Source organism: Lepidochelys kempii, chromosome 11 (assembly GCF_965140285.1).
Source record: "Lepidochelys kempii isolate rLepKem1 chromosome 11, rLepKem1.hap1, whole genome shotgun sequence".
Lineage (NCBI taxonomy): Eukaryota > Metazoa > Chordata > Testudines > Cheloniidae > Lepidochelys > Lepidochelys kempii.
Window position 1 is genome coordinate 1625027 of NC_136390.1, and position 19528 is coordinate 1644554.

The following is a 19528-nucleotide window of genomic DNA, read 5'->3' on the forward strand; positions in this document are numbered from 1 at the left end:
AGGCAGTGTCCTGCATATCCTTGGTGTGGATGGGGACACCCTTCTCTGACGCCTGCGGGCCTGGGCTAGTGCCAGGAGGGGGTGATTTGCTCATACCTAAGATTATCTCACTGGATTGTGCACAGGCTCCCCTCTGCATGCAGGGTGCTGGAGATGGAAGTGGAACTGATCGTGTATGGTAGCAGAGGGCTCCCACCCTACCAGACAAGGGCAGAGCGAGGTCTAGGGACTGGGGCTGGAGCCAGGCACATGCAGACAGGAAATAAGATGTAGATTTGTACCTGGGAGGGGAATGACCCGTTGGAATGGCTCCCCCAGGCCGTGGGGCTCCCCATGGTGTGGAGTCTCTCTGGCCAGATGGGGTGGCTGTCTGACAGCGGCTCTGGTCCAGCCATAGGAGTGACTGGGAGAAGCTATGTTGGGGCAGACGTCACTAGATGACCATAGTGAGCCCTTCTGGCTTTAATGTCTGTGAGGTACCAGGTGTATGAATGGTGTGAAGGTTCACCCGGCACAGCCTGTGCCACGGCGAGTGATTCCACAGGCTGGCCATAAATGAAGCGTGCAGGGTAGCACTCCCTCGCAGCGGCTGTGAAGGTGTTGCCTTTCCATACCTTTGTGCACCCTCCTTGTTTTCACGTTGTGGGACAGTGTGGAAGGATGGATGGATGGACGATTGTCGCTCCAGCCCAGGATGATCCCCTTGTCGCCTGCAGGCCATTGCGGGCAGCTCAGAGAGAATCTTGGCTGAGTGCAGTTTCGTCCCAAAAGCAAAGGGGGAATCAGGCTGGTGAAGGAATGGGATGGGGAACCAATGGAGTGCCCTTCTGTCAATCAGTTGGACGCCCTCCTCTGGGAACCTGGCATCCTGTCTCAGACAGCAGAGAGGGGGGTGTGACGAAGCGGGACTGTTCTTCACGTTTCCTCTGAATAGTGTGGGGGTGCCTCAGTTACCCCTAGGCAGTTCTTAAGTATCTAGGGGGTGGGATAAGGGTGTATGATCATTGCAGAGCCCTAGAGGGCAGGGGTGTGCAGGGGTCTGGACACAGAGAATGGCCGACACCCTGTTTCCTGGCAACTGATGGCCTGGCCTTTCCCCCCTGCAAGGTGAGAGCTGAAGGGTTGGAGAACAAAGGAATCCGGTGGCCCGGGAAAGGGACAAAGCCCAGAGGAGGAGGGGCTGGAGAGAGTTTCAGTTTGAGGCTGGCTGGGACATGGAGTGAAGTACAGACGTGGTTGTCTGGCTCACTGCCCCCCAAAATAGACCCAGCTGAGGGGTCCTGTTCTCTGCAGCTACAAGCTCTGTGTTAGACCATGTTCCTGTCATCTAATAAACCTTCTGTTTTACTGGCTGACTGAGAGTCACATCTGACTGCGGAGTTGGGGTGCAGGACCCTCTGGCTTCCCTAGGACCCCGCCTGAGTGGACTGGCTGTGGGAAGCACACGGAGGAGCTGAGGATGCTGAATGCTCCGAGGTCAGACCCAGGAAGGTGGAAGCTGTGTGAACTTTTTGCCCTGCAGACAGTCTGCTCACAGAAAGGAGACTTCCCCAGAGTCCTGACTGGCTTCATAGGGAGCAGTTTCAGAGTATCGCCCAGGGACTCCGTGACAACTGGTGGCAGTGGTGGGATGTACGCTTCCTGCAGTAAGTGTCTGGGAAGCAGTAAAACGAAGGGGGATTGACGAGGACCAGGCGTGATGAAGGCTCAAAGAGAAGCGGTTTCAGGAGGCTGGTTAACCCCTGGGAGTGTGTGACCAGCGAGAAGGAGTGTGTAGTAATGGGGTCCCCCTGGGGACTGCAGTGAGCAGTCTCAGGGGCGGAGGAGCCTGTGGCTTGGCCCTGGGAGAGAGAAGGACTTTTGCAGTAACAGGGTTCCCCTGGGGATTGCAGTGAGCAGTCCAAGGAGCTGAGGAGTCTGCGGCTCGACCCTGGCAAAGAGGTGGTGACCTCGAGAAGGGCTGGCACACTAGGGGTTCTCCCTGGAAACCGTGGGGAGCTGAGAGCACACAGGCCTGTGAGTCCACAACAACTTGGGAAGAGCGGAGTGATGGCCTGTCCCCGTCTCCTGAAGAAGGACATTGTAACCCGGTGCAAAAAGAGAGGGTTGCGCATTGGAAAATTCACCAAAGCACAGTTCATCGTGCAGCTGGAGGAGGAGGATTGCTCTAAGGAACAGATTCCTGACCCAAATGGGGCTACAGCAGGATCTGGGAGCAGCTGGAGTGGTAGCTAGGCTTCGCCAAGACTCCTGTCCCCGACCAGACGGGGGTCTTCACGATCGGGTTCCCCATCAGGGGATCGGAGATGGATGGGATTGGATCTGAGTCCGAGAGAGCAAGAGGACTGTGAGAGACAGCGAGAGTCCAAGTAAGAGCTGCAGAAGCAGCAGCAGCATGAACTGGCGGTGGGGGAGCGGAGAGGCCTAGGGGACCTCCCAGGGGTGAGTGGGGATAGACCCCGGGGGGCCAGTTCCGTAGGGAACCTCGAGACTAAATTGCTGCCCCTGGTTAAGGAGTGGGGGATGTGGATGCCCACCTCACTGCCTTTGAGCAGGCTGGCGATTTGAACCAGGGGGACCCTGTGGAAAGGCCCCAGTGTCTAGCTCCCTTGCTGGGTCCCAAGGCCATAGACTCTGTCAGCCAGATGGGTGGGGATGTGGACAGGCTCCCACTCCTGGTCCCAATCTATATGTCTGTGTGGAGTCTGCTGGGGTCAGGCCCCTCGGACTCCCAGTGGGAGTAGAAGGTGATAGTCAATGGGGAGACATTCCTGTGGTGGCAAGATCCTGGGACAGAGAGAACTGTTGTCAGGCCCTGGGTGGTGCAGCCTCAGATGCTGAGGGGCTGTGTGAGCTGAGTGAGGGTCCCAGGGACGAAGCCCCTCGTCCTGCCTATGGCCCAGATCCCTGTGCAGACCCAGGAGGGGTGGGGCTTGCTGGTCGTTGTGGTTCTCCAGGACACCAGCTGCAAGACCCTGTTGTGGTGTGACTGTGTCTCTTTGGGACAGGATCCAGGCCGTGCTCCTGTAACTGCCAAGGGTTTGAATTTGAATCCAGGGAACCAATCGGCGGTGAGGGAAATGGTCAGTGAAGGTGCAGATGACCTGGCTGGCAGCAGGGAGGAGCGGCTAAGCTCAGGATACCTGTGTAAGCAGTGTCGGGATGAGCTCCGCCCTGACATCTGGTGGTGAGATGTGTCAAGTTGTGGAAAAGAACTTCAGGGGCCGATCTCATTTGCATAGGCACACCCACCCCGCCTAGAATGAGGCCATAGCTGCCCAAATGGTCACTTTGGCTGCTGTGGGATCCCCAGTGTCTCTGTTATTGGGTCAGGAAGAATAAATTGTTTTTACCCTGATTATGGGAACTGTGCTTGGAACTGTACTTGGCCTTTTGTTATGATGGAGGGACTCACCGTCAACTAAATAGCACTCGCTAGGCAAGGGTCATGGGTTCCAAAACTGAATTGAGAGAGGCTGGGGATAAGTATTAATACTTAGTGGCATGGGCCAATTGGTGAGGGTCTTACATGCTAATTGCACTTTCTCCTGTTTCCACTGTGGAATGTCAGAGCTAAATTTGATTTCATTAGGAGTCTAGTTACAGGCTGCTGAGCTCACTTTGGGCTAATAGTGTACCAGCACTGAGGCTCCCCTACTACAAACTGAATTCACCTAAGAGCTGAAATCACTGAGCGTTGTGTTAAGTAGTGGGGGAGCCTGAAGATATATTGTGGAGCAGTTTGTGGGACGGCTGGTGGAGCTGTTCGTGGGACGGCGGGAGCTGCTTGTGGGCCGCGGAGCTGAGCGAAGCAGTTTGTGGGGCGGCTGGCGGAGCGGAGCAGAGCCCTGTGGGGCGGTCAGCTTCAGATCATGTAAGGTGCCTCTTACCCCCGCCCCCATCTCCACCCAGGTTGGGAGGTAAAGCTCTGCAGATAAACTTTCGAACTCTGGGGCTGCCCTGACCAGGGACAGAGACTTTTGCGTCATTGGACTTTTGGGACTTTGGGTGATTTGGGGTTGCTGGACTCAAGAACCAAAGGGAAAGGACACGACCCAATTTGCTTGGGGTGGGTTTTTTTGCTCATGGGCTGTGTTATGAATCCTGTGGGTGGTGTTTCCCCAACAGAATGCCACATTGTTTCTCTCTGTTATTAAAAGGCTTTTTGCTACACTCAGACTCTGTGCTTGCGAGAGGGGAAGTATTGCCTCTTGGAGGCGCCCAGCAGGGGTAGTATATATTTCTCCCAGGTCACTGGGTGGGGGCTCGAGCCGGTTTGCATTGTGTTATTGGAATGGATCCCCTAGATATTGAACCCGGCCCTTGTTACTGCCAACTCTGATGGGAAGAAGGGTTACACCTGCTTGCCTGTAACCAGCCTCCTGGGGCTGGGTGGGACAGAGAGATGCTCCCCGCCCCCTTGCACACCAGAGCGGGGGCTCATGCTGGCTCTGATGCAGTGAGGAAAGCAGCGAGCTCACTGCCTACCTCCACTGGGACAGCAAGGGCAGCGCTGAGCACAGTGGGAGCTGAAACCCCAGCTGAGGGGGGGAGACACAGGCAGGGCAGGGGATCTGTTGGGAGAGGCAAAGTGCTTGGTAAGGAAAGTTTGGATGAGCCTAGGCAGCCTTGTGAGCTGATGGCTTTGTCTAGGAGGCAGTGTGGGAAGGCGAGAAGAGTGGAAGATGAGTGTCCCTGTATCTTTCCTTAGAGACTAACCAATTTATTTGAGCATAAGCTTTCGTGAGCTACAGCTCACTTCATCGGATGCATCTGATGAAGTGAGCTGTAGCCCATGAAAGCTTATACTCAAATAAATGTGTTAGTCTCTAAGGTGCCACAAGTACTCCTTTTCTTTTTGCTTACAGAAAGGAGCCTTCTCCAGAGTCCTGACTGGCTTCATAGGGAGCAGTTCCAGAGCATCGGCCGGGGACTCTGTGACAGGGCGTCAGAGAGTGATTAGGGGCCTGGAGAGACATCCCTTGTGGGGAGAGGTTGAAAAGAATGGGATTGTTTGGTTTAGAGAGGAAGCGAAGGAAAGGGGCCATGACAGCAGCATAGGGAATGATGCCTGAGAAAGAGAAGGCAGACTGGGCACTGCTCTTCGCCCTCCAGGAGACTGTCACTGCAAGATGCCATCAGGTAAGATGGAGCCAAAGAGAGATGTGTGTTGTGCATGACACACCGGTAACCTGTGGAACTCATTGCCCATCCTCTGCTGGGCAGGGGGCTGGCCTAGAGGTCTCTGTTTGATATCCATGGGTTTGCATGAAGCGGGTGTATAATAATGGTCTGTGCTTTGGGTTTAGCAATATGTTTTGTCAGATTAGGTTGTGCCGTAAACCTAATTTGTTCTTGCCGCCATGGTCAGTAAGAGGTGTTCGGCCTCAGACACAGCTTTGCACTGTCCTGCTGTTTGCTGCAGCATCGGGCCAGATTCTGTCACCCTCCCTTGCCTGGAGCAGGGCCCGGTGACTCCACGGGGGCTCTTTGGAACAGGAGGCGCTAATCGGGGTCGGGGCTATATTGGAGTCTTGCCCATCGGCATTAGCAACTGGCAACCCAGTATAGAAAAGCCAGCTCCGAGCTCCCTGGTGCCTGGTTTCTGTGGCACTATCATGTCTGGCCGGCAGGAGTCTCCTCGCAGAGCCAACATGTGGAACCAGCAGCATTTCAGAGGGCCCCAGATTGAAACCTTCCTCCTGACAATCTAAGTGTAGCCCCCAAGGCCTCTCTCAGATGGCTCCCTAAGTCCCTGTGCTGATGTGCCCCATGCCCATCACGCTTTGTGGCACCACCCCCCTTGTCATGCCACACAGGCCCTCTGGGCAGGAAGGCAAGGCAGTGCTCAGCTTCTGCAGCCCATGCCCTCCCTGCAAGCATGTCCCCTGCAGACACGGGTGCAGCCTGCCTTGCCGCCCCCTTCCAGCTGAGGTTTCCTGGGGCATGAGGAGCTGCAGGGACAGGATGGGGAAGCAGCTCCTCTCTTCCCCTCAGGCACTGCCTGCCTTGTAGCAGGGATCAGGGTCTCTGTCTGCCCAGGAGCCCCCTGGAATTCTTCGCTGGTCACTAATCGCACAGCTCCTCGGGGCATGCTGCAAAGCCTCCTGCACTCCTGCCGTAGCCTTGAATCGCTCCATCTGATACCCACGCAGCCCACTTGGCCTTGTGGCCAGGTAGTCATAACACGCTGGGCATGCCCCCTCGCATGGAGCTGCTGCTGGCTTTCTACCTCCCCGACCTGGGGTGAGATCAGGGCTTTGTGGATCAGCTGCTTACCTGCTACCCGGCCAGAGGGCGAAGTAGCCCCCCAGCAGTGCTTCCTGGACAAGGAGCTTTTGTGTGCTCCACCCAGCTCCTCTCCTGGGACATTCCCCAAATGAACCCATTTGCTCTGCACCCCCGTCTACTGCCCCATGCTGGCCCAGGGGTTCAGTTGGCTCTGGTGCAACTCAGCTTCTGTGGGCAAGCCCAGAAAGCAGCTCTGGGATGGCCCCTAGGCGCCGAGAAGCCCACTCTCTTGCCGCTGGCCTTAGCTCACAGCATGTTCCCTCAGGAGAGTGGTAAGGAAAAAGAGCCCCTGAGGTAGTCTGGGGGTGGGCAGGGAGGCTGCCTGGTGAGAGCCAGATGTGCCAGGCTGGGACCAGGCCTGTCTTGTGTGTCAGTGACTCGCAGGGGAGGTGGTCAGTGGCCTGAGTCATTTGCAGGTGTTACCAACTGGTTCTGTTCATGGAAGTCGCTAAGGATTGTAGTCAGCTCCCGGGGGGGAATATGAAGACTCAGGGGGCTTGGGCAGCTGATGAGCTGCAGCTTGGGAAAGCGAGCCTCAGCTCCCAGAGCCACTGGGGTGTGAATGCAGGGTCCTCAGACCTCGGAGCCAGCATCTGTCCAACGAGCACCCAAGCGAGACTCCAATGCAGTGTCTGGTGTGTTCAACTGGGGAGCTGCACAGGTGTCGCTGGGATGGAGAAGGGCAGGCGGCTGAGCTGACTTAGCCGTCGGCTGGGGTGCACGCTTGCGGAGAGATCGCAGTCCCAGAGCTTGTTTATCCCAAGGCACAGCTGGGTGGGGAGCACTGGGGGAAGCCTACAGCAGTGGGATGGGCAGCAGGTCTCCTGTTGCAGAAAAAACAGCCGGGAGCAGCCCCACTTCCCATTTGCCTACAGCCAAGTCTGCTCCTTGCCCAGCGGCACAGAGGGTGGGGTACTGTGCCTTTTGGCACTTCTCCTGTCCCAGCCAAGCCCCCATTTGCAACAGACTCCCACGGGCAGTGCCAGCCTCAAGTGCAGAAGGCCAGTCGGGTACAGGTCAGCGACAGCTACTTCCCAAGAGTGGGGACAAATGCCATGGCCCCAGGTTCTTTACACGGGTGGATTGGGCGCCTTGTGTCCGTGGCCTCATTCCAGCATAACTGGCTGACCCTGAAGGCCAATGCCAGCCCCATGCTGCTCAACCCAGCAAACATCTCCAGCCTACAGCAGACAAGGATTAAACTTAATTGCAAGAGATCGAGGTCCTGGAGCACGTGGTGACTGAATCCAGAGCCAGGCTCCACCCCACGTGCCTCCTGCTTCTCCTGAGACATCCAGATGGCCAGGGCTCAGCGGGGCAGCTGGCGGAAATGCTGTGTGCCTGGGGGCAATGCCACCCTCTGCAGAACTCCCTGCTGAGAACATGCGGCATCTCCCCTCTGGTCTCTAAGGAAACCCACAGCCATGCTGCCACATGGGCCCCTCACTGCTGCTGGTGCTATGAGAGGGAGCCTCAGCCAGGTATGCTGGCAAGGAGCCTGTGCCCCTCCTGGCAGTCCGTCGGGCCCAGCCACCTCCAGGCTCAGTAGCTCCTGGGTGTGCACAGGTGGGGACACCCTCTCTGGGCACGTGACACAGGCCACCCTGTGCCCCAGGGGCTTGATGCCTCCTGGTCTCTCGCGTCCTCCTGGAGCTTGTAGGTGGCATGCTGACATCCTGGAGTGGCCTGATCCCCCCCGATGAGTCAGTGCTCTGCAGGGAAGTGTTCCCAGCTTTGCTTAAAAACTCGTCTTCCTTTGACCCTTTGCTGTGTGCCCCTCTCACCCCTCTGGCGCTGTTTGGACGTGGCCCAGAGCTGGTGGCTTTGAAATTCCAACATCTGCTCTTGGTGAGCTGGGGCAACCCTGGGGGCATGGCAGCGAGAGGGAGCTCACTGCACCTGCTGCTAGGCACTAGGAAAACAAGCTATTCCTCGAATGGGGTCAGCTGGCATAAGCCAGCCTAGCTCTCTTGCTGTGTGTGGAGCTGTGCTGAGTTACACACACTCAGGGTCTGACCCAGGAACTGGGGCTACAACAAGCTTTTGCTTAAAATCTCTCCCCGCTGCCTTCTCAGGGGTGCAGCTGCACCAGGCAGCAGTACCAGGGGTGTCAGTGTGATCCCGCCACCTGTGTTGTCTGAGGAGATCTCTGTCACACGGTGAAATCCCAGGAGGCCCCGTGCTCTGCCCACAATAGTGCTCAGCAGGGCTGCGCGGAGGAAGGGCACTGCTGCTTGGGGCTAGGGATTGGCAACTCCGTCCCAGCTTAGACAGAAGTCTCCACTGGTAGTTGCAGGCAGCAGGGGTCACTGTTCCCTGTGCTTTGCGACTTGCCTGTGCCCGCCTCCCCGGGGCACTGACCCGTGCGCTGTGCTATCTGGTACACTTTGCTCACTCCGCTGCCGTGCCCAACTTTCCTGGGAGCTGCTGTTTGCTTTTCTCTGAATTATGACTCCAGCTTGTGCCTTTGATCTGGGCTGCGTCTGGCCTCCATTGGCTGCTATTGGCCTTCCTTTGAAGTGCAGTTACCTTCCCGGCTTTGTGTGTTGTTGCAGCCTCTGGAGCAAACCGGGAGGAGCGGATCTGAGATGCCTCTGTGGTGGGCACAGCACAGTGCCCACTTTGCCCAGCTGCCCCTGGGCACTGGTGACTGTGCAGGAGCAACCCCTAGGAAGCCCTGCAAGGCGTGTGCATAGTCCAGGGGCAGAGCATGGGGCAGTTCTGGGCAGAGGGCCCGTATCCTAATCTTAGGCCTGAGCTGCAGACGTGACCAATGGCCATCAAATCACCCCTGCCCTGCATGGGATGTGTGTGACTCCCGCACTTGCCTCCTACTGCAGGGAGTTCCACAGGGGAACACTGCACTGCTCCCTTGTAGTGGTTCTGCACGTGCTGTTCCATCCCGTGATCTGTGTGTTTATGCTATGGGGAAGGGTCACCTGAAGGGCTGGACCCATCTCTTCTCCGTTCCTTGTGTCCCCCTTCCTCACAGGGCAGCCATGTGCACGCCGGTGAGGTGCTGACGAGTTGCCAAGGATGGCCCAAAGAGGGACATTCAGGGCCCAGGCATTGCTCTCACCCCTCGGGCAGTCCCTCCCGCCTCTGGCAGCGGGCAGGGAGACGCCTGGCTGGGTCACAGCACAAGGAAAGCAGCCGCTCCAGGTCATGGATCTTCACATTGCCAAGGCAGCAGGGGGGAGCTGCCTCCTGTGCCTTGCTGTGGAGGAGGGGCAGATAGACAGCCTGTACCTTCGTGCCCCCTGGCTCCCCCTTGCTCTCCCAGCATACTGCACTCAGGGCTGCTGGAGGGGCCTGCATTGCCTCCCCCAAAGAAGTCCTGCAGGCTGCCTGGGCAATGAGGAGGTGCTCTCCTGTCTCTGCCCTCTCCTCCTCACCTTCCTTCCCTGGCACTTCTTTCCAAATCCGACCAAGGCTCGGATCTGGGTCGCAGAGCCCCCAATGGGGGGCAAGGGGCTGGGGGTCTTGTGCTAGAAGAGCTGAACTGGCAGCGAGCCCAGAAGTGCTGGGGATGTAGGAGCAGCAGTGCAGTGAAGCTCAGGGTGCCAGAGAGCGGGGGTTGGTGGAGCAGGAGGTGCTGGGGCCATGTCTCAAAGGGCTGATTTCTTTTGCCCAGGAATTGCCCCCATGGTCTCTGACTCCCAGCCCAATGGCTTGTCCCTAGAGCTGGGGGTGAGGAGCTGGTGAAGCACTCCTGAGGCCTGCAGCCCTCCAGGCAGCAGCCCTGGCTCCAGTTCCATGAGGGTAGTGGTGGGCTGAGGCTGGCCCGGCCTGGCAGTGGGGGCGAGTGCTTGGCTGCCTGTCCTAGGGGCTCTGTGCTGCCCAGTGGCTGTGCCAGGTGCCATTTCCTACACCCCTCGCCCATGTGACTGGGCTTGAAGCTGAGCCCCCTGTGGCCACGGGCCCTGGAGCTGGGCGCTGGTGGCAGTGGCTCCCCTCAGCTCCACGCCGAGAGCCGCCTCTGCTCGTGCAAGTGGGCCGCCGTGCTCCAGCCGCCCCGGCCCCAGCAAGCGGGACCAGCATCAGGTGAACTGATCCAGCACCAGCAAGGGGCCTGTCAGCAATGGCTGCTGCTCCCTCCCTCGAGCACCCCAGGGAGACGCCCCAGGTCAGGAAGGAGGGGACGGCAGTCGCAGGCCCTTGCTGTGACTTGCCAGGCGCAGGCTGTGGACTCTGGCCTTGAGCAGATCCACGCCCCCCTCCAGCACAGAGGAACTGGCCTTTATCTGTTACACTTTGTTCTCCCTGCTGTCTGGGTGTGGAGTGGGCAGAGCCGGCAGAGATTAGCCCTCACCCTCAGACCTTTGACACACACGCTGCGGGCAGGGTGATGGGTTTGCTTTGTGCTGGGGCTGGGGGGTAAAGTGCTCGCGATGTGCCCCCTCCCCCAGGCAGAGAGCCTGCTGCATCTCCGTCAGTGCAGTGTGGGCCGAGCGTGTCTGTGCACGGCATCGGGGAGATGCTTCTCCATAGCAGAGAGCGGACCATGACACAGCGCCCCCTGCTGGGCAGCTGGGACTGATCTAGGCGGGAGCTCCTGCCCCAGCCTGTGCCCCTGCCCTGCTCCTCACAGCACCCCCTGCTGGGCATGAGGAAGATGAGCTGAGGGGGCAGTGAGAGCCTTGCCTGGGAATTTCCTTCCTTTGGAGTAACTTTTCCCAACCTGCCCTTTAGGCACGCAGAGCTGTGCTTGCTGCTGCTGGTCCCTACGCCTGCTGAGTGGAGCCGTGATGCCTTCTGCGCGTTTGCCCTGCTCTGCTAGGAGCTGCATGGGCAGCTGCCATTCCTGGCCTGCGGGTGTGGGGATGGGAACCTCGGCCAAGTCCCTGTTGCTACTTGGGTGTGTTCAAATAAAAGCGGGGGGGGCCTCTCCTCACTCGGGCTAGCTGCTCTGGAGCCGCTGGGCCTATGGACTAGGGGGAGCACACAGAGGCCAACAGCCCCATCCAAACTCAGATGGGCCTCTGAGAGCAGCGTGGCTCTGATGATTGTACAGGGGAGTCCCTCCTGCCTCGGGGGAGGGTCTGAAATGCTCCCCCAGGAGCCCTGTGTTACTTGGCCAGGGCCACTCCCATCCCCAGAGCCTTGGGATGGCGACTCACTTCAGATGGAGGTAGAGATGTGGCAAGTGCTTTTTGGTTTCCTGTGGACATGCTGCAGCACTCGCCTCCCGGCCGAGCATGACGCTTGCTCCGCCTGGCACCGCGCCGAGCTGGGGCCGGGCACGCACTCGAGCGAAAGAAAAAACCATTAAGAAAAAACAAACTGGGAAAGTCATTTGCTTTGCAGTGGGATGGCAAATGTGGCCGTTTGGAGGTATCGGCTGAAGTGGGGACACAGAGCTGTTCATGGTGCCAGACAGCTGGCGGAAATCCCCAGCCTGTGCAAGGCACACAGCCCCTCCTCGCAAGGGCCCTGCTGAGTCCCCAGGGGCACCTGGGCATATTTACCCAGGAAAGGGACCCTGTCTGGCAAACAAATGAGGGGCGCTGTTGGTGCCAGAGAAGGGATGGGAGAGAACGTGGGCCCAGCAGAGATGGGTGCTTTCAGTGACTGCTGGCTCTGGGGTGCAGCATGGCACTTGCACTGGGGAACATTGCAGCAGCCCATGCGACCAAGTGGAAAAGGCGGGGGGCTCGTCTAGGTGTGCAGGTACCAGCTGCTAGCTACTCCGGTGCCCTTGGAGGTGTGGGGGATGGGGTACCGGCCTTCCCAAGGCAGGTGATGGTTATGTGTCCTGGGATGGGATGTCACCCCCAGCACTGGCCATGGACTCCATTTCCACTGGGCACTCAGATATCGGAGTGCTGACCCATTCCCTGTTCTGTGGGCAGTGCCTGTTGGGGGTGCCGAGGACTGGGGGTGGCCTGGGCCACGTGGCAGGATTAGCGCTGAGAGGCTCTGAGTTGGAGTGGGCTCTGGAGTTATGCAGAAGGGCTCTCTGCTGCCTCACCCTGTCTCTGGCCCCCTCATGCCAATGCTGCCCTGGGGCTGCTGGTGGGCACAGCTTTGCGTTGTGGTGCGGGGTGCTCAGGAATCCCAGCCTCCTCCCTCTGCCTCAGTCAGAGCAGGGAGGGGACGAGGGTGTCTTGCTAGAGGTTGGGGTCCCGTCTCTGCTCGCCCCTGCCTGGCTGAAACTCAGACCTGGCCCAGGCCTCACACGCCCCTTATCGCACAGGCTGCTGCCTGATTCAGGGCCTCAGTCGCTCCTGCAGGGGAAGCCACAGCCCTTCCCATTAGATCTTATCAGCAGCATTTCATGAATGACTCTCAGCTCGCAGAGCCCCAGGCACGGCCTCTGGAATCCTCTGCTGAATGGGACTCCAGCCCACAGGCTGGAGCAGGTGTGTGTGTGCACAGCTGGGGAGGAGCAGGGCTCTGCCAAGTGCTGGAGCAGGCTTGTCCTGCCAGCTGCTCAGCCCGTGCGGGAGGAGCTCTGCAAGGCCAGGTCCAGAGCAACCCTGCTGAGCGCTGAGTGCAGGTCTGTAGGCCCATGCACCCATTGCTCTGGTAGGGCCCAGATTGGCAACGAGCGTCAGGGTGTAAGTAGAAGCTGCCAGGCCAGCAGTGTCCCAGTGAGTCTGGAGATGGGTGCCCAGCTACCTCTTCCACTCAGCAGTGCCCACTGGCCCTGGGTCAAGGTGCAGTACCCCTGAACTAAGGAAGCTCCACGTTTTTCATCTGCACCCGGCAAGCAGGGCACCACCACGTCTCCCACAGGGCCAGGCTGGCCTTATGGTCAAGGTGCTGGCTGGGGATGCAGGAAACCCAGGTTCAGTGTCTGGCTCTGCCAGAGACTCCCAGTGTGGCCTTGGCTAGTAATCCTGCCTCCTCGCCCATCTCAGTTTAGACTGCAAGGTCCTTGGGGCAGGGACAATCTCTCAGGCCTGGCAGCGTGGCTCCTGATACCAGAGTGTGGTGTTGTAACATCAAGAATAGTGACACGGATCCAGGCCCCCAGCAGGCCAGAGCCACCCACCGTGCAGCCTGAGGCACTGGGAGACTGAAGCTAGCAGATTATGCTGTGAGCCTGGTGTGCTGGCTTTGGCACGGGCTGCCTGCTAGTCTCTGGACGGAGGGTCAGGCGTCTCAGAAGCCCTCGCTGGCCTGGGACCCGCTCATATGATCTGTCCTAGTCCCCATCGGCTGTGGGAGCAGCCCCTGGTTTGTGGGGTTAAGTCAGTGGTCCTGGGCTCTGGAGAGGGAATGCCACAGGGAAAGGGGTGGGGGCCACACAAGACAGGAGCCGGACTTGCCCTCTCTGATCTCTGTGTTCCCACAGCCCTACAGTAATTGGGCAGTAATGTGGGGCCTATTTCTGGGCCACTAGATTGAGGGGGACAGTATGAGGCACTGGCTGGGCAGAGGCTGCCCCCAGCTGTAGTTGGCAAGGGGCCTCTGAAATGCAGTGAACCCTGCTCCACTGAGGGGCAGAATGCAAAGCCAGGAGCCCACCTAGCTGCTGGCAGGCTGGCCCAGATGACTTTGCACTTGTGGGGGTGGGGCCAGTGCTCGGATGGGGCCGAGCTTAGGAACATGCTGGGCAGATGGGGTGATGTGCTGGGGGTGCAGGCAGCGAGCTCCCCAGTGCTGAGAACATGTTCCAGTTAAACCCCCTGCACTCCCAGAAGAAGGATGAGACCCCCTCTTGGGGGGCACCAGAGTTGTGTTATATATTGAACCTCCATCACATTGCCCAAGGCACTGGGATGGCAGACTGCCAAGCAGTAAGTAGTGCTATGGGGCGGGGCTTTCTCTCCCCCCTTGCAGTCAGTGCTGGCCCCACTGCCCTAGCATGGCACTAGGGCAGGGAGTGGGGTGGGGTGACTAAGGGGTGCTCTCCCCTAGCAGACAGTGCTGGCCCCAGCATGGCACCAGGGGGCGCTGTGCTGCAGGATGTCGGGTGGGGTCAGGAGGGGGCGCTCTCTGGGCAGGTAGTGGCTATGTAACATGCTGGGGGTATTTCAGAGGAGATGGAGCCGAGGGCCTGGGATCAGTGAAGTCCCCAGGTGGCTCTTGCTCCCCCCACTAATTACCCCGAGCACAGTCTTGAGCCGCAGCGTCGTTGGGCTGGGCACCAGGTGCTGGCACGGCACAGAGGGGGATTGACGGTGCCTCTTGTCCCTTTCAGAGTCTGCCCCAGCTGTGCGGTGCAGGGGACGGCCAGGCATTCACAAGCACCCTGCAGCATCTCTACACGGCCGTGGCCAGGCAGGAGGCGAGGGCAGCACAGAAGCGGCGCCACTCAGGTGAGTTGGGGGGAGGGGAGATGGAAATGTGTCCAGTGCAGCTTGTACCAGGGGTCCCCTCCTACAAGAGGTGTGGGGGGCACTGGGCATCGCCCCATCCCAATGGTCCTGGAGTTTCTGGCCTGGCAGGCAGGGAGGGTCTGGTCCCTATAGCTAGGGGTGTCCATATTGCTTTGCTCCCCAGAGTCAGTGGGTGACCGACATCCTTCTCCCCTAGCTGTTGGCCTCTCTGCTCCCTCACGCATATCTGACTCCTGCCTTCTCTCTTTGGGACAGGGGATGCTGAGACCCTGGAGCTCGCCTCATCTCCCCAGCTGCCTGGGGAGGCCATGGACTCATTGGTCACGGTGGGCTCTCAGCAGGAAAGTGTTGAGCCACCCTCTGACCTGCCCCAGAGCCTGGGAGCCACAGCGGTAAGTGCAGCTCCCAAACCAGCAGCCTCCTGGAAGGCTGGTGTGAGAGACCTGACTGGGGAAAGGCTGGCCCTGGAGGGAGAGACAAGCTGTGCTGAGCAGCCTCCACCCCACAGAGGTTCCACCAAGTGCCTGCAGTGACTGGGTTCTGCTCCGGAGCCCTCTGTTCCCTCCTCAGTCTCTGACACAAGCCAACCTTCTGCAGACTAGCTGGCTCATAGGATTGGTTGTGGGATCCTTTCCCCTCTGGCTGGCTTGGGGGGTGGAGAATGGGAAACTGGGCCTTTCCCCTCTAGGGCTCTGATCCAGCCCCAGGGTGGGGACGGGCTGGCTCAGAGGACTGTGTACATGGAGCCTTTCTGGCCCTATTTGATCAAAGCTGGTTCCCATCCAGTGGCTGTGTGGTGACCAGGTGGGTCTCAGCCAAGTTCCTAATGGGACATGTCCAGTCCAAACACCCACCCCCAACTTTGGATTGTGAACTCTCCTGGTGTGTGGGGCAGTTACAGAGCTACCAGCTCCCCAGTGGACAGAGTGAGGTGGCCCTGGCCCGGCTGCGGGGTGGTGCAGGGCCTCCAGCTCCTTAGTGCTGTGTCACCCAGCCCACTCTTGCAGCTCCAGGAGGGCATCTTCCCCTTGCTCCAGCCGGGATGCTCTGCAGTGGGGGTCCCCTCTGGAACTGCCCACAGGTGTTAGAGACGCGGGGGAGCGGGGAGCAGAGTGACCCATAGCTCATGGGAGGGGAGGGGGGAGCAGACTGACCCATGGCTCAGGAGGGGAGTGAGTGAAGAGCAGACTGACCCATTGACAGGGGAGAGGGAGGGGGGAGCAGGCTGACCCATGGCTCACAGGCGGGGAGGGGGAGCAGATTGACCCATGGGGAGGGGAGGAGAGAGCAGACTGACCCATGGTTCATGGGAGGGGAGGGAGCGGAGAGGAGACTGACCCTTTGACAGGGGAGGGGAGGAGGAGCAGACTGACCCACAGGAGGGGGCCTGCTGGGCTCTGTGTTCTCCCTACTAGAGCTCTGCCTGGGACTATTTTTTAGTCCTGCTCCCGCCCTGCAATACCCACTCGCCCCCGCATTGTTTCTTGCATTTTTATCCCGCTCCCACCTATACAAACCTTAGATCCCGCAAGAGAGACAGATTCCCCCCGCTACTAAAAAACCCACTACGGTTGGTTAATATATTATAAACGGAATTCAGACACAATTTTTACCACTAAAAGGATTAAACAAATCTTGCTTAAACCATGTAAATAATACTTTAACTCCTGTTATAATAGACATCAAGTCTCTGTCTATCCCTCGCTTAAGTGTAAGTATTAAAACCTTCATTTTAAAAAAGGAAAAACTTGCTTTACATTGATGAAATTCTATTTATGACCAACTATTGTTGTGTGTCTATCACACAGAATGTCAAAACAAATTGCCCCAAAATTTTGCCTTAAAAGGTGCAGGGTTTTTTAATGATTATAAAAAGTAAGTTGTTTAAAAAAAAAACTGGAAATTTTTAACCCACTTAAGCGCTGTTTTTAGAACTTTGAAACATCCCAGTCAAGTTATTTCTGTGTCAGGATTATTACTGCTTTTTGAAAAACATTGAACAGAAAAACTGCTCGCAGCACTGACAGCCAGCTGATACAACAGCGACCGTCTGCGCATATGTGGCGTCCCAGAACAACACACAAGAAACCCTGTGACTGTGATTCTCGGCCCTGACTTGAGCCGGTGTACAGCACTGGATCTGGAGCCAGGGAGATACACAGGTGTAGGAAAGAGAAGTTCGAACAAAATAATTAGCCATGTCCTGAATAGGCTACTCTCGGTAAACTGATGAGAGATTTAGTGATTTCCTGCAAATTCCCGCAGTCTGGTTTTTTGCCCGCCCATCCCACCTGCAACAAAGCCCATTTCACCCACTCCCAATATGATGGGAGCAGGTCCTGTGGGATCCCAGTCCTGGTGCAGGGCTCTGCTCCCCTTCTGTGAGAACGGTGTTGGCTGCTCCCTCTCCCTCCTCCCCTACCCAAAAACTCCTCTGGCCCCTGCAGGGTGGGGCGAGAACTCTGCTTGCCTCCTACAGCACCTCTGACTGGCTGCTGTTCCCCAGGAGGCGGGGCAGCAGGGCAGGCAGCCACTCAGAAAGGTTTTCCCTTGGGCAAGGCTGGAAACTGGGGCTGGAGCTTCTTGTGTGAGGGGGCTGGGCTCCAGCAGGGAGAGAGTGCTGTGTGGGGGAGAGCTGGCGGCAGGGTGCATCCCAGCAGGGCAGGGCTGGGCCCCAGGGAGGAGGCATCTGTCACGGACAGCTTTCCTGTGTGTCGTTTGCACACGGCTGGGAGCCAGTGGGAGGTGCAGGAGCTCTGGAAGCCAGGGCAGGGGAGAGCTGGGGCTGGGAGCCCACGGGGGGTGGGAGCACTGGGGCTGGGAGCTAGGATGGGGGAGCTCTGGGACTGGGGGCCCCTCACTGTCTCTGGGGTGGTGACTGGGATGGGCAGCATTTTTCCATCAAATCCGCACTTTTAATTGGAAACAAGGGGCCTTGTCCACCTGCCCTGACCTGCAGGGTGGCGCTGCTGTACCCATCCCAGCTGGGTACATGCTGGGAGTTACGGGCTGGGAAGTGCTTTGGGACGCAGGGGCTAGAGAAACTCTGACTGGTTTATAGTGCTCCTGTTCTGTGCATGCATGCACACACATGGCCATAACGCACACACACACATGCCCAGAGACATGGCTCCGCACACAGACACACACAGATGCACACCCAGACAGACAAGCACTGGGCTGCTGAAACACTTTGTACAGTGGGGATCTATTGACCCAAACTGCCAACGCTGTATATGATGGAAACCGCTTCAAGCCAGGGGGTGCGGCAGCCCCCCGTGGCCTTAGTTCCAGCACCTATGGACGTGCACACAGCCTCATGCACAGACCCAGCCCGCAGGAGCATCCCCGTTGGTTTGACAGAAGTTCCTTTGGTTCCAGACTCCCTCCTCTCCGGCCCAGAGAGCCCGACTGCCCGTGTCCAAGGCCAAGAGGAAGAAGGCAAAGGGGCTGTTCGGCTGACACCCACTGCCCCTCCCGCTTACCGTGGGGAGGGGTCTGGCCCCAGGCACTCGTTGCTCACCACAGCAGCTCCAGGACACCAGCGCAGAGCCTTGAATCCCTGACGCAGCATCTAGAAGGGCCAATCAGGGCTCCCGCTCCAGGCAGTGCGTGGGGCCCTCTCCCCCCATGGCAGATCCTGCTGAAGGAAGTTCGTTCGGCCCCTTCTCACTTCACCTGTGGGCATTAGATGCTGGGAAGTCTCTGGTGTTGCCCGTGGCCAGGTCTCTCCACTGGCAGAGCCGGTGTGGCAGGTGTCTCCTCTGCTTCTCACCCCTGTGCATCTCCTCTCCCCACACTGGCCTGGCTTTCCTGCTCAGCCCTTTCCCTCCCCGGTCCCCCCAGCTGTGGGACTGCCCCTCCCTGTGCTCCCCAGGGCTGAGAACATGGATGAGCTGCATGGGGGGAGGGGGCAGGGTCCTGTTCTTTGGACGGGTGGCTCCACCCTTTATTTTTTGCAATAAAGGCCCTTCTCTGCCCGAGGATGCTGTGTCTGGCTGGGGATGGGGCCTGCTCTGGCTTCTCCCATTCGGTCTTGCCAGGTACCCCAGAGGAGTGGGGGCACACGGAAGCCCTGGCCCTTCTCTCCAGCCTGTCACTTTCGCAGGCTCTTCCTTGGCAGCTGGTTCCCTTGGCTCCCGTGTCAGCTGGCCGGGACTAGTTCTCCCAGAGGGTTCAGAATGGTTCTGCCCAGCCAGGAGCCACATTAGCAGCCAACCGGGAGGCCAAGGGCAACACCTGAAACCAAGCCAATTGCAGCCTCCCTCATCTTCCAGCTGGAGGCACTGGACAACAGCTCCCAGCGTGCCCTGCTCCAGCATCATCTCCACGGGGGGCCGATGGCACCTGGCAGGTGCTCCAGGGATTGCAATTCTTCTCTGAAGAACTGGGCTGGGGCTGGCGGGTGCCAGCCCCTGAGATAAGAGGCCTTGGGCTTCATGCCCAGTGGTGCCATCCAGGCTGGTTGCAGAACTGGGCAGAGGGTCTGGGTGCCAACCAGCCCCATCCTGAGACAGGGAAGTCTTTGATTTCTTCTTTGCTGGGAGTGGCCAGAACCCCATAAAAACCTCAACCCAGTCAGCAGCAGTAAGCCAGCCCTGCCCGATGGGCGCACAACCTAGATGGGGTGCTTAGAAACCGCTTCGGAAGGGTTAACTGATGTTTAAGGAAGGGTTAATCCATTGCTTGGTCTGGCAGGTTGCTTAGCCCATACAGGGCCTCGAGGGCGGCTTGTCTCCATGCCATGCTGCCCCGTCTGCAGGGCGCGTAGAGCCTCCATCGGGCATGGAGCAGCCTACAGAACTAGCTCATGCGTGCAGCCTGTCCCTCCCCCCACTCTGCAGCAGTGCCATGCTGGCTATCCGTCCACCCACCCATCGCTTTCCTCTGTCTGGCAGCGTTTTGCCGGCTCCCTTCTCCATCCTCAGCTCATTCCCTGGCTTTACAGG

General features: G+C 58.6%; 1 protein-coding gene across 1 annotated transcript in view; it reads left to right on the plus strand.

Annotated features, from left to right (window-relative positions):
• Positions 1–18563, plus strand: part of NHEJ1 (non-homologous end joining factor 1) — a 146180-nt gene extending 127617 nt beyond the window's left edge. The window contains exons 6-8 of the mRNA XM_073304674.2: positions 14441–14558; positions 14835–14971; positions 17961–18563. Coding sequence (XP_073160775.1) covers positions 14441–14558; positions 14835–14971; positions 17961–18041 — 336 coding nt within the window. The 3' untranslated portion in view covers positions 18042–18563. The remainder of the gene's footprint in view (positions 1–14440; positions 14559–14834; positions 14972–17960) is intronic.
• Positions 18564–19528: the final 965 nt, after the last annotated feature.